Consider the following 15,964-nt stretch of genomic DNA (forward strand, 5'->3'; position numbering starts at 1 on the left):
GGAAATTTTCAGAATAATTCTACCTGAAAGCAAAGGTCTTTTCTGCAACAACATAATTCAGTGAAAATTGTTCAGAAATCAAGTACTGTATTAACTTTGGAAACAATAATTGTAACATTATTTACACTAAACACAATAGTCTTATACACCTACTTAAAATCATAGGTGGATTTGATTTTTTCTGCTGATGCACCTGAATGTGATTTTTAAAATCTGTGCAATTTTTCTCTTGGTAAATAATTGAAATATTTAAGTTGTAACAATGCATTATAAAATTATTTATAAGTATTAATTCTCAAAAAGAGACATTAGTGAAATACATATTTTGCCCAGCTTCATTTCATTTATGGCTTATAAAGCTGAAATTTACCTAAGCAATTTTGTGTGATTCCTAATTGCATGAAGACATCCACAGTAATTTTTAAGAATGAAAATAAGCTTGGGGTTTTTCTTAAAGATCTAGAGTCTGTTTGGTTTGTATCATGGCTTACTTCTGTGAAACAAATCAGAATACCATCCATGTTAAATGGGCTATAAAACCTCTCACATAATTAGGAAAAGCATCTGCTATTTGGCATGCTTTACAAATATAAGTTGAGGGGATATTTTGATCTTTTTTACTGCTACAAATTTCAAAAAGGATAAGTAAAATTCAAATCTGAAAGTGTACATAGGAAAAACATTGTGTTACGATGTTAGAATTCCATTTCTGGTTGTGAGTAGCACCAATATACAACACAAACCATTTTCAGATTAACTTAACAGGGAGGGAATCATAAAATTTCCTAAGACAGGTTTGCTTTGTGTACAGTTGGTCTCTGTCAGTAAACAATGTAGTATAAAAATCTAATTTAGTAATTTATTTCTATTTGTCATAAAATCTTTAAACAGCAGGATGGTAATGAATAAGGCTTCAAAACCAGTTATTAATTATATAATAGATTATAATACTACCATGCCAGTTACCCAAGTAAAACTATTAGGGAAACAGAATAAAAACCTGAAAAGATTCAAGACATATGTCCTGGGGAGTTTTTTTCTTTTTTATATAGTGGTAGGGTACAGAGAATGCTTTAAAATGAAGGGTGAAAATGCAATGCTGTATATTTTCTTAGAGGAAAAGAATTATATAAAATTCAATTTCATTTTCTATTCATAGGTATAAAGGGATGATAAGGTGGAACTGTGTTCAGCCAATGAGTTATTTAGTGCAAGAGAACCATCTTAAGAAGAACTACCTTAGTAAAAACATATAGCTCTTTAAAAAAACAAAACAAAATGAAACTGAGTGTCCAATTTATGAGGAGATAATGTTCCAAATGTCAATTGTAACCCAGAAGTTGCTGGAATTTGAAAATAATTTTTGTCCATAGAAGCCATTCCAAAAATATTAGTTTCCCTGGTTAGTACCCAAATGCTTTTTGAATCTGTAACATAACTAATTTTGAAGCTATTTGTGTTAGTCTGGGTCTTAGCAGCAGGAATGATAATGAGGAAAAAAAGCATTCCTCCATTAATCTTGGGCAGAGGACTAGCCATATACAAGATTTTAAAAATGAGGAATTTATCACCAATGCCATTTTGAGTATTTATAAAGTGTCAGCAACTGGGATAGTTGTTTATATATGTTGGTTAGTTACTTCTCATAGCAACTCTGCCAAGGGGAAAATTATTGTCCCTACTTCAGGCCTGAAGAAAATGGAAACAAAATATAATTTATCCAAATTCACACACTTAGTAATAAGTTAGGATGAAAGTGCTGATTTGTCCTACTTTAAAGCCCATGCTATTTCCATTATGCCTCACTGTTTTGGGAGTCCATCTTTTCCCCAAACACACCCACGCTCCAGGCCCACAAAGCCCTTAATGCTTCTGTGGAGCCCTTAACACAACACTGTCCTCAAACCTGTCTTGTACCCTTTAGTGCTCTGTGCTCTAAAATGATCCGTTTCCATTGCCTCAATCTGAACTCTAAACTCCTTAGTGCAACTCACCTTAATCAGGTATAGGACAGAAGTAGCTCGCCATCCTGGAGGTGTCTGCATTTAAGAAAGGGAAGTTTTATACACGTGTGTGTGTGTGTGTGTATTATATGTGTGTATACATATAAACAAACATTTGTGTGTGTGTATACATATATATATACATGTGTATATATGTAAAAAAATATCAGGCTTGCTGAGGTGTCAGAGTACAGAGGGTCTTTTAAATCTGGTAGGGCATTTGGCAATGAGGCCCACCTCAGGTGTCTGCCTCTGAGGTCACTTTCCTACATTAGTTCTGTTGGGGTATTGGGTCAAAACCTTGGAACAGGAACAAGAGACACAGTCAGCCAAACTGAAAGAAGTGCTCCACTTCACAATCATTTTTTTGCCTGGAGCTTTATTAGCTCTGAGTTCTTGGGCCTTGTTCCACTTTTACAGGCTGCAGATGGGCTTCAGGTGGGACACTAGGCTCACAGAGATCCCCAGAGGATCCATGTGAGGCATGGCATCCATCGAGATTCCTTTCAGCTAGAGTCTGAAAGACACTCTGAATGGGAAGACCCTCTTGTTCCTCTTCTGTGAGAAAATGTTCAGAACTTCCAGGGAAAGCTAGGATTATAGGAGTATGGATTTCCACAAAACCAGGAAGCCCCGAAGCCCTGGTAGGCCTCCAAGGAAACTCTAAGCTAGTTGGCTCCTTGCTGTCAACCAGCTGGCGGCTTCCAGTTCTTTTGACGGGTCCTACGCAGCTGCGTTTTATGTTTCCATATGGCCTTGCCAGAGGTCCCTCCCTTAAACAGACCCAGCTTCCACAATTAGTACAGACTCAAAACAAGTTAGCTATGCAATACATTAAGTTCTAAAGGCCTCATGGGACTATTTACACCTCTTTGGACTATTTCCAGGATCCCAGATTATACTGTATGTATAAAGTAAGGAAGTCTCACAATCCAATGTCTCTGACTGGAACATGCAACTCATGACCATATTATGTACCCCATTTTCCAATGCTTGAGTTGGCTCATTTTAACAATTTTTACCACCCTGAAAGATAAACTCTCTGTAATCTTAAAATCATGCTTTACAGAGTGTTTCTCTTTCCTATTCTAAAATGTTTCCCATTCTCAAAGAGAAAAAAATTCTCTTTCCCATTCCTCAGGTATAAAAATTGAAGACTGGTCAGTTTTCTCCTTTGGCATTGAAATTTTTCAGGAGTTTATTTGCATTCTCCTGGCCAAGTTATAAAAACCATTCAACACCTATATCATGCCGTTTCTTTACTTAAAATAATAAATTGATTTCACTTAATAAAATACAAAACCAGATGAAGTCAGTCTGTGTACCCAAGGTTGGAAACATACATTTTGCAGCTGGTGGGGAAAAAAAAGACGCTGAAAAGTTCATTCCCCCAGCCAGTTTACACGACCAATTATAGATCACATATGCTAGAAAACTTGAAATATAGTGTAAATGGTTCTTATTTTATCCAGGGCTTCCACTGTATACTCAAAGCATCTGAGCTTGGTTTTGCTGTTCCTTCTCTCTCCTTCTCTGTCCTCAGCCGCGATGAGGCCTTTTCCCTTGGGGCCTCTCCCTATCTTCACAGGGTCATGTTTCCAGGCATGTATCTCAGTTGGATACTGGTTGCTAACACATAGGTTCTTAATAAATACTTGTTGAATGAGTTTGGAACAAGTAAGACTAAGATGTCTGGAGAAATAATGCAAGTCCAAGAATCAGAAAATTCATTACCCAGACAAGATTTTATAGTGATGATGGCAATTATAGTAGGCTTTTGATGACTACTTTATATGTGCCCAACACTCTACTAGAAGCTTTAAAAATATAATCTTGTTTTACTTTAATTTATCATCACAATAGCAGTACTCCCATTTTACAGGTAAATAAAACTGAGGCTTTGAGAAGTCAAATGAATATGTCCATGGCTACATAGCTGTTAAGAACATATTTTACTGGGAACTGCATGCCTGTTCAACACCAAAATTAATTCCTTTTTTTACCCCTTCCAATCTGGTCCTCCATTTTTCATCTATTAAATGTGGAAATTTTAATAGTTGTTAGGATCTCTTCCAGCTTTAAGATGTTCCAGATATAATATAAAACACATCTCAAGACAATTAACAATTGAATTAGTTTTTCTTGTTGAAAGAATTCCTATAAGAGAGAAAGAAATGGTTTTCCAAAGCTGAAAATTTAGGAATCCTGAAAGCAAAGAGAAGAAGGTCTTTGGGCAGGTTGAGCTTCTCTAGGATTTTTCAGATGCATCTAAAGCTAGAGTTAGCCCTCTCTTTGTATAGTAGTTAACATTTACTGATACCTTCCTGTGTGCCAGACACTGGGCCAAAAGTTTATATGTATTATCTCATGGAAATCTCAAAGAACCCCTATAAGATAGTACTATTATTATTTCTAATTAGCAGATGCAGAAACCAAGCTTAACTTGCCCAAGGTCACACAGCTAGTATGTGATGGAGCTAGGACTCAAAGCTAGGTACATTTAACTTTGAAGCCCATAATTTTAATTTTGAGGTTATACTGCCTCTACATGCTATTTTTAGCTTATTTATCTATGTACATTTAATATAATTTATATCAGTGTCATTTCTTTCTTTTGGTCATTTATTTTGAAACAAGGCCCATGGGATGTAGATCTGCCTAGTTTGCTTGCTATCACATACCCCTGTGCCACATATGTGGTGACACTTATCCAGTATCTCATGATGCATGCCTTTTGGTGCAATTAAATACCTTTGGGTCACTCTCAGAAACATGCCTATGAGTTACAAACTCTGTTTTCCTCTTCCTGTAGATATTTCTTTCTGTCCAAAGTGGATAGATTAACAAGCATCAAAGAAAGTAGACAACCATGTCGACATGGAGATTTGCAAACTCTGACCTGAAAAAAAATCTCTATAGAGAAATCATATTGCCTAGGTTGACTGACATAACAGAAATCCTACCTTACTAAGTGTGTTCCCACAGTTTGTTCTGTACTTACTTGAATGGATTATTGACACTTTCAGAAGATACAGTCTCCAGGAGGCTGATAGCAAATTAACTTTGGTATTAATAGGAATTCAAGTTAGGTGTTACTCTCTGCATTAGGAGAGCTTATTTTCACTTTAACTCTGACTTACGTTACCCACCATTATTAATCTACTTGCATATATGAAACAAAAACCCACATATATTCTCTTACGTGTTTATCTTGTGAAAGAAGTGACCTCCAAATTAAGCTATATAGGAAGTGTGGAAGCTCAAAAAGGACCTAGTTAGGTTCTGTAACTCTTTGGAGGGAGGAGGATATTTAGAAGCTATAATTTTTTTTGATCAAATAACTAATTCATTTTTATTTTAGCAAGTACACATTTTCTAAAATAATACTAATAAGGTGTGCTACTTTTCTCTAACCAAATTCTTTGCAATGAAATCCAACTGCAATATTCATTTAGAAATCTGATAATGCTCTCTTGTGTGAGTTTTAGGAATATTTGAAACCCCATTGCATATAAATTATATCATGGAAAAGCTGTATAAATATTTTATTATGGCATATGCTGTTCTAAGGATATGTCAGGATTTCCTTTATATACTCCATTTTGAGTGGTATATAAATCAGATGTAAAAACTCATGTTGGACTGAAACTCAGCACAAAAGGCCTCCTCCAGAGGCAAATGCTTTTTCAAATGTGGTTTGAATTATGTTGATCATTTTAAGTTATAGAAGTACAGAAAATGTATTTGTGATTTTGAAGGAGAGGGATTTTTTTCCATTTTTATAACTCATTAGGAAACTTTACAGGCCTTTAGACCATTTTGTGGTTTAGTTCTTCTCAGTTTTTTCCCCAAAGCAATATTAAAACTTGAATGCTGTCCACTATAAATCCAATGATTACTGTTCTGAATACAAATGTGTATATGGAGATATGTATATCTTAGGCTAGAAGAAGTTCCAATAATATTGTGACTGGGGTGGAAGATTAGCCCTATCAGTTGCCCATTTTTGTTCTTATCAAGTCAAGGTAAGCCTATCAAAGAAATCCCCTCTCTATACCATGGTTCTGCATGTATTGCTTGTAATTTTAAAGCCACATCTTTAACTTGAAGAAAAATCTTCTCAATTAAACACTGCTTCTTTTATTAGCTCTTCAACAGTAAGGTTGTGCCTTTTCTAAATTTTGATTTTCTCTAACAGAGAGAGCAAATTGCAGCTTCTTTAATGGATATTCACTAATGATGATCTCATCAGTAAAGTACTTAATATGTGTGTGTTTATGTACATAAATTAGTTTGTTAAATAGTGTTGACCTTTGTCTGTATAGCTAATATACTGTTGAGTAATTTCATAAACATCTAAATGATTATTTTAGTATATGTATAGTTTATGATTATATTATTTTTCTCTTAATAGCTTAAGTTAAAATCTGAAAATGTTTGATTTGGACTTAGAAAGTTGGCATAATTCACAAAATGGAGTAAGCCAATTTTTCAAATTTCTTTAAAAGATGATGAAAACAGGAATATTTTATATGAATTTAATTCCTTCTACCTGTATTATATTTAGTTTATTGATGCATTAGAATAACACATTTAGTAGTTGTTATTTATTGCCATACAATAGATCAAGGCATTGAAGCATACAAAGCTTAACAATTTTCCAGTGCTTCCTTATGTTTTTATTAAATTCCACTTAGAATTTAGGTGTTGTGATTCTGAATACAGTTGCTTTTTCATCTGTTACAGTTGCTAGAATCTCTGGGTCTAGTAACAAGTATGATGGGCCATGAAAAGGGTAATCAGACATTTGCCTGTGGCTGCTGGAACAATGTGGACTTTCGCATTGGAACACTCTGAGGAGCAGAAAAGATCTATCTCCTCCTGGATGTTTTATCTACTAGCCCAGTGTCATGGAGTGTAGCCAACTCTACAATAGAGAGAGCTGAATGCCAGTTTTCTTCTATATTAACAGGAGAGCAAGGTTATTAATAAGAGGTCATATACCAAATCTCTAATCTATAAAGCTGAATATCCTCATTTCTATTTGGGTCATTTAAAAAATTCTGCAATATTTACTTTAACTAAATTATACTATTCTGTGTTCCATATTGTTATATTTCATTATAATTATAAAATTTTATGTGTAGTTCATATATCACACATGTACTTATATCTTTCTCTTAGTTTATCATTAAATTAATAGTTTTGATGATTTAACTTAACATATATCACTCCCCAAATCCCTATATGACTCAATCAGTCATTAAGAAGTTTGTTGCAGCTTTTGGGAGAAGTCTATGAATTTCTGAGCTTTCTGAGCACTAGGTACTTATTGAAACAATATGTTTATGTTAATCAGAAATGTCTCAAAGTACAGCATGGACAGTTAACAACTACTAACAATAAATATACTTTAAATGTCAAAATTAATAGTTTTACATGTTTTTTAATCTAGATTTCATCATTTCAACTGAAGCGATTTTTAACTCCTTAGGAAAACAATATACACATTGCACACTCCTGCTTCTCCATCTATTACATTGTGCCATATTTTTCCTTACTTTTGGAGGAGAAAGAACACACTGCTCTTATATGAATAGCATTAACCTTGTTTAAGTCTAGCACCATTGTTTTATACATAAGAAGCAGTGTACTTTTTAAAGAGAATAGCTATTTCTTACAACACCTGAAATAAAAACTGACATTAAAACTTTAAGATTATGAATAGTAAACAATGTAAGATATATCCTCACCTTGATTTTACTTTTAAGCAGCCTTTTATTTGTCTACTAGGAACTTCATCCCGTGGTTTTACAGGCTCCGGCTCTTGTTCTTTCTTTTGACAAACCAGTATATAATTTGTGCCATTATTATTTGACCAAAACGTACCAGCAGAAGTTTCATAACGTATACAAAACTCAACTTTACTGCCATCTTTTTGATAAGGAGGAACCAATAAAATCTTAAAGGAGAACTGGTCAGTTTCACCATCACATGAATTTGGGACATATTCTGCTAAAATGTCATAATGTGTCTGCCAGTCATCTATGGACATTCTGACATACACTAACTTTTCAAAAGAAATATTCAAAACTCGAATAATGCCCTTCATACTTGTAGACCCAGGAAGAAACTCAGTTGACTCCAGTATCGCCTTCTGTGCTTGAAGTTGTTGCATAAGATCTTCTTTTGAAGAAGGCAACTCAAATAGTGGAGATAAAACATATTCTTCTGTGTGGAAAATGTCCTTCCTTAAATCAAAATTGGGTGAAGCACTTGGTAATTCCCAGCAATCAAATTCTTTGACAGACACAAGATCGAATCCAAAGGTGTCAGCAAATGACACTCTTCTTGCACCTGAAGATGGAGTGTCCAGGTACATATCTTCAGAAGAATCAGAACCTCGTCTACTAGGTTGAGGGGAGAAACGAGGTTTGAAGATAGCTTTAACTTCTTCATCTTCAGAAGGAGAATCAGATAAATTGGGAATTCCTAAAAAGTTATCTTTGCCAATATGACTAGGTTCTTCAGAAGGCTCCATTGGGCTCTCTGATATCAAATAAGGGACAGCTGTACAACTAGTAGAGACTGATATTTGAGATAGTGAGGCTTAAAATAAGCATAATGTTACAGTTGACTTTGCAAAAAGGAGTCAGCCCTATAAATAGGTCCGATGGCACGTGAACTATGCTAGCTTGCCTCCAAAGGCCTTTAATATGATAGCATCCATGTTACTCTTACCAGTATGTTTCAGGTTTAACTCTTTGTTTTTAAAGTTGCATGTCTTTATGAGCTGAGTTCCAAAAAGGACATTTTAAATCTCTCTGCTGTGTTAGAAAATCTGAAATTTTAGAATAAAAATATTACTTTAACCAGTTGATATTAAACATAAAACTTGGACCATTTATTTTAAAAGAAAATAAAAGTAGTATTACAGTACTAAATATGTGGTTTGAATTAAATCAATCTATTGGAGCAACCAAGCAAGCAGGAGAGAATAAGAACTCTCTCCTATGCCCATCAGGGACTTATAATGTAAAACATGAACTATTAAAGGATAAATGAGAGGTACTGGGAGTTCTGAAGAAATATGATTTAGACGGAGAAAATATCATTTGAAATAAACCATGAAGGTTAGGTAGGATACAGACATGCAGGATTGGAGTGACGTGGATTTTCCAGATGAAAGAAATAGCTTGAGCCAAGACCTAGAACAAATAGTCATATCTGTTATTTTAAACATTAGTTTCTTTTAATTAAGCCATGGAAAAATATACCCATGTAATGTGTTATTGACTTGAAAATATAAGTGAACAGTGGTAAGCCCAGCCAAGGAATGAAATATTTATGTAGAATAAAATGTTGATCTTTGGCAAATTGCCAATTTAAGCCTACAAAGCAGAAATTAATACTGTGACATCTTGGATTTCAATGTGCGTTTTAGTCAGAGCAGCTTGTTTAGACTCTCATGTTTTTTTGGTTTAATGTAAAACCCACCTTGGGGATGGCAATTGGGTAAAAACTTAGAAAAATTTTAAATATATACAGGCCTTGACCCAGAAATGTTCCAGCTAGAAATTTGCCCAATCTTTTTGATAAAGAGGAACCAAAAAAGTAATGGGGTAACTATGCAATAATAAATACAGATAACAGATATTGTCTATTCACAACAGAACTGATTTATTTTAAAAACTCTAGGAACTATCTAAATAGACATCAATAGAGAACTGGATAAACCCATACAATGGAGTTACACCCATACAATAGAGTTTTTTAAGATATTTAAAAGGATAAGATAGCACTTTATGTATTGATATGGTAAGATAACCAAGATAATGGCTGTGAGAAAGAACAAAGTGTGCACAGATTTGTGTATAGAAAATTCCTGAAAAGACATGAAAGAAACTGCTAGTAGTGGGTATATCTAACCACAGAGATTGAGGGTTGTAGGGAAAAACAAAATTTTATTGATTTCACCTTACAGTCTTCTATATGGTTTGAAATGTTAACCATGAGCAATGTTTTCTTTCAATATATCTTCAACTCAAATTAATAAATTAAATGGAGTTGATTAATTTTTTTAAAGAGAGACTAGTAATATAATTTCTTTAAAATTACAACTTTGTAAATATGTTATAATGTATGGGATAATTCGAATTGCATCAAATAGTGGATCAAGAAATTATTTACAAAATTAAAAATGAGTATGGTCTAGGAAAAGGAAATTAAATTATTTATCTTTTACTTCATCCATATAGCTAGAATGGATGGTGACCACATGGATTATTTAAGAATGCAAAATTGCTGTGGAAATGGCTATCAAATGGCTATCCTTTCAAACTAATGACCATGAGCCATGAGTAGCCATATTCCAAGGTACCTAAAATATATCATTCGGTGTTCAAGGAAATTAGTAACAAAATACTTCATAAAATTTATAAATAATACATACAGTAATGTAAATAATAGGGTGATAAAAATTTGCAGATAAAACAATGTACTAATGTAATTTATCCAGGGATTACAAGCAGAGGCATGCAGGTCAAGATCACTGGATCTGTATCCTGCCTGTGCCACTTGAGAATATTCAAATTTTCTAACCCTCAGGTTCCTTAATTGTTAAAGTGCAGTGTTAGCAATTAAATGAGATGCTTTTAAATGTCTAGCATAAAATCTATAGTAAGGGTAGCCTTTTTCCTGAGGGTTTCAGCCCAGGCAAGTTCAGTATGAATTCAGGGAGACTGAGAAATGACAATGGAACATTCTTGGGTAAAAAGGTTTATACCAAGTTTTATTCTCCCAGCAGTAAGTTGAGTACTAGAATCATGTCTGCATGCATCAGTCTGCAGGTCCATAATCCTCCTCCATCTCTGCCTCTACCCAGAGCACTGGGCAGAGCTCTTTATACAGTGACTCAGTCAGTAATAGCTTAATGCCTACAGGTGTGGAAGCAGCCACCTAGAAGTAGGCCAATTACATTATCAAGCAGTTTAGGGTTACATGAGGAAACTGGCCATAAAAACTTCCATTTCCCCACACTCTACTCCTCCACGATTCTTGCCTCACATTGCCCCTCTCTCAAGATGCCCTCAATCTTCCATGATGGTCCCTGTGTGAGAAAGCTGGAGTATCATAACCAGATTCCACAACAGCAGCAGAGGATAACAAACACATAGAGAATAACAAAAATACAATAAAATTTTGATACAGGTAACAAAAATCATAATAATCCTCAAGCCTGAGGAGGTTATTCCAGCTGTATTCAAAAACAGTTTTACTCAGATGTGTTTATGACTCACACTTAGTAGTGGTACTGATAGGGAGCTCCATGCATCCCAGCAAGCAGCAATTTTTGCTAGGGTGTGTGCCCAATCCTCAAAGACCTTAGGAGTGATAAGACAAACATTTTAATGACACCAACATAGGCAAATCTTGTCCATCATGTAGGATGCATGCAAAAGATTGGTCCTGCAATAGGACTGTAGCAGGAAGGGGGTCCTGTCCAGCTCTAGTATTCCATAACTTTGCCCCTTTGCCTGTGGAGGTTACTGAGGGGTCTACATATTGTGCTACTGGAGGTGCATATACTGGCCATAATGGTAAAACAAAAATCCCTGGTAAGATACTCCCACCTTCCAGCAGTTTTGGATATACTATACTACTGTGACCTTTGGGGATCACTCTGCTGTTACTCCAGGAATACACAGGAGGTCAGCTTCCAGGCCTTGTCCCCAAGGTGTCAGGAGGGCCAGCCATCACGTGTCCATGTGTCAAAATGTCCAAGGTCACATCCACTCAATGGAGTCTCCAAGGTTTAGTGCAGTTGCTGCTGGCAGCAAGATATTATTCTGGTGGCCAAACCTCAGCTTCAACAACTCCTCCTTGGTTTGTACTTGCAATTATATAGGGGAGGCAGCAATATGCAGTAGCACATCTATGGGGCTCAGTGTTCCCTTCTAGGACTTCTCATTCAAACATAAACAAACTGACCAGCCCTTAAACTACAGATATCTATCTGACTGGGCCAGATTTTAGCAAACCATTATACCTTTCTATCATACCTGCTGCAGTAGGATTGTATGGTACATGAAACTTCCATTTGATCCCTAATTGTTACACCCATTCTTGTAGTGCATGTACAGTAAAGTGGGTGCCCTGATCACTCTCAGTTACTTGCTGTTGGCCATAGGCTGTGAAGAGACACTCCAGGGTCTTTTGGTCATCCACTACTCTGTTCAATGCATAGGAAAAGCAACCATAAGTCCAGTAGCTGTGTCCTCACAAGTCATAACATATTGGTACCCTTTTGACACAAGCAGAGGGCCAATATAGTCTATCTGCCACCTGACAAGAGGTATTGGGCCCTTAGCTATTGTCCCAAGTTGCTGTGGGACCTGGTGTAAGTCCTTTTTAGAGTATATGATGCACTCCTGCTGGACTCCACTGACTTCTTCAAAAGTCAAAGACAGGCCCTACTGATGGCCTACAGCCCACATTATCTTTTGCCCTGCATTTAACAAAAATTGATGTAATCACTGGGCCACATCAGAGGCAGGCTTTCCTTTTAGCCAATGTACCTGGGCTAATTCATCTGCTTCATCATTTTCTGGAGATGCCAGTGGCAAGTGACCTGTCACATGATATGCTGTTGTAACTGTTTTAGTCTGACTATAGGTCCATAAGTCTTGCCACAACTCTTGCCCCCACAGGGGTCAGTGACCAACTAACGAGTTGGCACGGAACCATGTTGGTAGCCAGAGTCAAACCTCTATAGACAGCCCAGTTGTCAGTGCAGACAACTCTTGGGGAAGGTTCCTGGCTGATCACAAGCCACACAGCCCGCAACTCTGCCCATTGGCTGCTCTTCCCCTCGCCATCTTCCATCCATATTGTTTCAGTCTTAGGATGGAAAGCTACAGTCCTCCATTTCAGGGGCTGCCCGTGGCTGGAGCCATCTGTGTACCATGCATATTTGAGTATAGGGGTTCTTCTCATCTGATAAGGGCTCTCTACTAATGGCTCTAAAGTAAATTCTTCCTGCCTTTCTCTAGTATATGTCACTGCTCCCAATAAGCATTGGAGTTCTTCACTCAAGGGGCTAGTAGAGAGGCGCTACACTACTGTAGGTAATGCACCCCACTGGACCAGTGTAGGTGTCTGTGCTACACCACTCCATGGTTTTTGAGTCCAATCTCATACCCACCCCATGATGGGATAGGTGGTTATTACCTTTATTAGGGCCATTTCAGTGATGGGTTCTGTAGCCAGCAAAGCATGGTACATGGCAGCCAGTTGTTTCTCTACTAAAGTATACCATACCTCTGTTCCTTTTCAGAGTTGCAACCAGAATCCAATAGGTTGGTGAGTTCATTCAAGCCACTGCCAGAGACCCCATCCATAACCATCTTCAGTGAATATCCAACTCACGGGGCCTTGATGGGCCTATCACACTCAAGGCCTGCATGGCCTTGACAGCCCATTTTGCTGTGGTAAAGGTAGATGCTCATGTCTCATCCCTGTCCCACCTGATGCCCTTTTGTACCAAATGGTATAAGGGCTTCAGAATTTGCGCAAAGTGTGGGATGAACACTCTCCATTAGCATAAAAGACCCCAAAAAACTTCTGTACCAATGTCACAGTTATAGGGATAGGGAAAGCCTGGACTTTACCTATGACTGCTTCTAGGGTAACTTTAGTCTTACCCAACCAGTCTTACTCACAACCCATCCTTCCTCCTGCAGATGTTGCAGCAGTCTAGGTGCTGTACCTTCTAGATCTGAAAGAGACTCAGACATGAGCATGACATCATCAATATAATGGTACAGCCACACTGTTGGTGGTTTCTTCCATGCTGCAAAGTCCTGGCCTACAAGTCCATGACAGTTGGGGGGACTGTGGAGGTACCCCTGTGGAAGGACAGAGAAAGTCCATTGCCATCCTTCCACATGAAGGCAAATTGTTCCTGACTTTCCTATTCAATGTCAGTGGAAAACAAGGCTTTGGCAAGATCCACAAAGTAATGATATGTTCCTCCTAGTTCATGACTTAGGGTATCCATTGGGTCTGCAATAGAGGGGATGACAGCATGCAGAGGGGGTGTGACTTCATTCAGTTTTCTGTAATCCATGGTCGTACACCAGTAGCCATCTGGCTTTTTTACTGGCCACTCTGGAGAATTGAAATGACTATGGGTGGGCTTTATAATACCCACCTTTTCCAGTTCCATCTTAATCTGTCTCTACACAGAGCACTACTGCCTTGATTTGGAGTCATCGTTGCATATTTTTTGGAGTTTATAACCTTTGCCTAATTGTAGATGGCTAAATGTTTCCCTTAGACACCACTTAGCTAAAGCAGAGTGATTTCATTTTTTAAATCTTATGTGTCAATCCTCCAATGTTTTTAATCATTCTGTTACTCCCCTGTGAACTCCTTCCAGCTTGCTTATATTATTCTCTTAATGAGCTGCCCCCAGATGAAAACAATATCACAGATCTCGTGTCTTTGGAGCATGTAAAGAAACACTGCATGTTTCAGCCTTGTGACTTGGTGTTTGTATCAGTTAAAATTCACATCACCTTCTTTTCCATATCATAGATAAGAACAACATCCCATTTTCTCATATCCACTATTATCTCAATTATAATATGACTTTTACCTCACTCTTTAACTATTTAGGTATACTGTTTTTAGCAGAGTTAGGGCTTTTTTTTCTTACACAATACAGTTCAAGTTTTCACACATTCCACTTTCTTTGTATTAATTGAAGATTTTCAAAGGTACCTTTAACATAAAAGACTGTATCAATCTGGACCTCAATAACAGGAAATTGATGGCATGCTCACAATAAGATAATTCCAGGATGGCTTATTTACATGGGTCTATTTATACAATATGAATGCAGAAGAGCCACAAGGCTAGTGTAGTAAACTGGGGGCCAGTTGAACCAGAGCTCTTACCATTACTCAAGGGATGAGAAAAGGGGACAATTATTAGAACTTGAAAGCAAAGCACATCACAAACAAACTTTATCATCTGGAGAGGATCAGTGACCTTTGGTCAAAGGATATAGCCAACTGAACATGACCTCACCAGGAGTGGTCCAGGGGCAAAAATATGCTGAATTTACTCTTCTTTGATGTCCTACCAGGACTACCTATTGGACAGAGGCTATGGGAACTTTATAATTCATTCATGTCAGCCTTCTGGAGCAGAGAGGAGGCCAAGAGCGGTGAATGGATTTGGAAGAGCAAACAAAAGATTTCAAAGATTAAAAGTTTAGTATTTATGTAACTTTATGTGTTTTTACACTTTATTTAAGTATATATATGTATGTGTTCCTCTTTCTTCATACATATTTCATCTCTATGCCAGCTGACTGAATATTACCTGATCTTTTATTGTCATAAAAAAAGTTCAAATATCTAAGATCTATAAACTCTGATCTAGTAAAAAGTCACAAGCAAGAAATAGTGAGTTTATCCCCAGATAGCAAAGAAATAAATAATCCTTTTTTAAGATTAAGTATAATTTTGCATTTGTTTTGCCTTGTTTGCATAAAAGTCTTTGTCTGCAACTTAAACTCAAGAAGCATTTTGTTAGAAGAGAACCTGGAGCAGTGGAATGTTAGCTAGGGATATATATCAAAGTCACTGAGAGAGATGTTCAAACTACACAGGCTCAGGTACACTTTCAGATCTAAATAAAAGCTTCCAGGGTGATGATGCTGCCCAAGTGCTTCTGGCAGATAGATTGGTAAAGAAGCATGACCTACTAATCTGCTGGCCATAGAGTCAAGGACTTATGTTCTAGTTAGAAAGAATTGTAGCTATCATCCTTCAAGTACTATGTACTTTTTTAATGGAGGCTATAAAATACTTTTATAAAAAATGACATAAAGGTTTAGTAGAGTTATAGAGTAGCAAAATTGTAAGGCATTTAGCAATCATCCAGGATAGTCC

General features: G+C 36.7%; 1 protein-coding gene and 1 long non-coding RNA gene across 2 annotated transcripts in view; one reads left to right on the forward strand and one right to left on the reverse strand.

Annotated features, from left to right (window-relative positions):
• Nucleotides 1-8,597, reverse strand: part of PPP1R3A (protein phosphatase 1 regulatory subunit 3A) — a 45,432-nt gene extending 36,835 nt beyond the window's left edge. Inside the window, exon 1 of the mRNA XM_036931546.2 lies at nucleotides 7,757-8,597. Coding sequence (XP_036787441.2) covers nucleotides 7,757-8,544 — 788 coding nt within the window. The 5' untranslated portion in view covers nucleotides 8,545-8,597. The remainder of the gene's footprint in view (nucleotides 1-7,756) is intronic.
• The window catches only part of LOC118935340 (uncharacterized), a 130,972-nt gene that overhangs the window by 78,700 nt on the left and 36,308 nt on the right, over nucleotides 1-15,964 (forward strand). The window lies entirely within an intron of this gene.

Source organism: Manis pentadactyla, chromosome 7, assembly GCF_030020395.1.
Source record: "Manis pentadactyla isolate mManPen7 chromosome 7, mManPen7.hap1, whole genome shotgun sequence".
NCBI classification, from domain to species: domain Eukaryota; kingdom Metazoa; phylum Chordata; class Mammalia; order Pholidota; family Manidae; genus Manis; species Manis pentadactyla.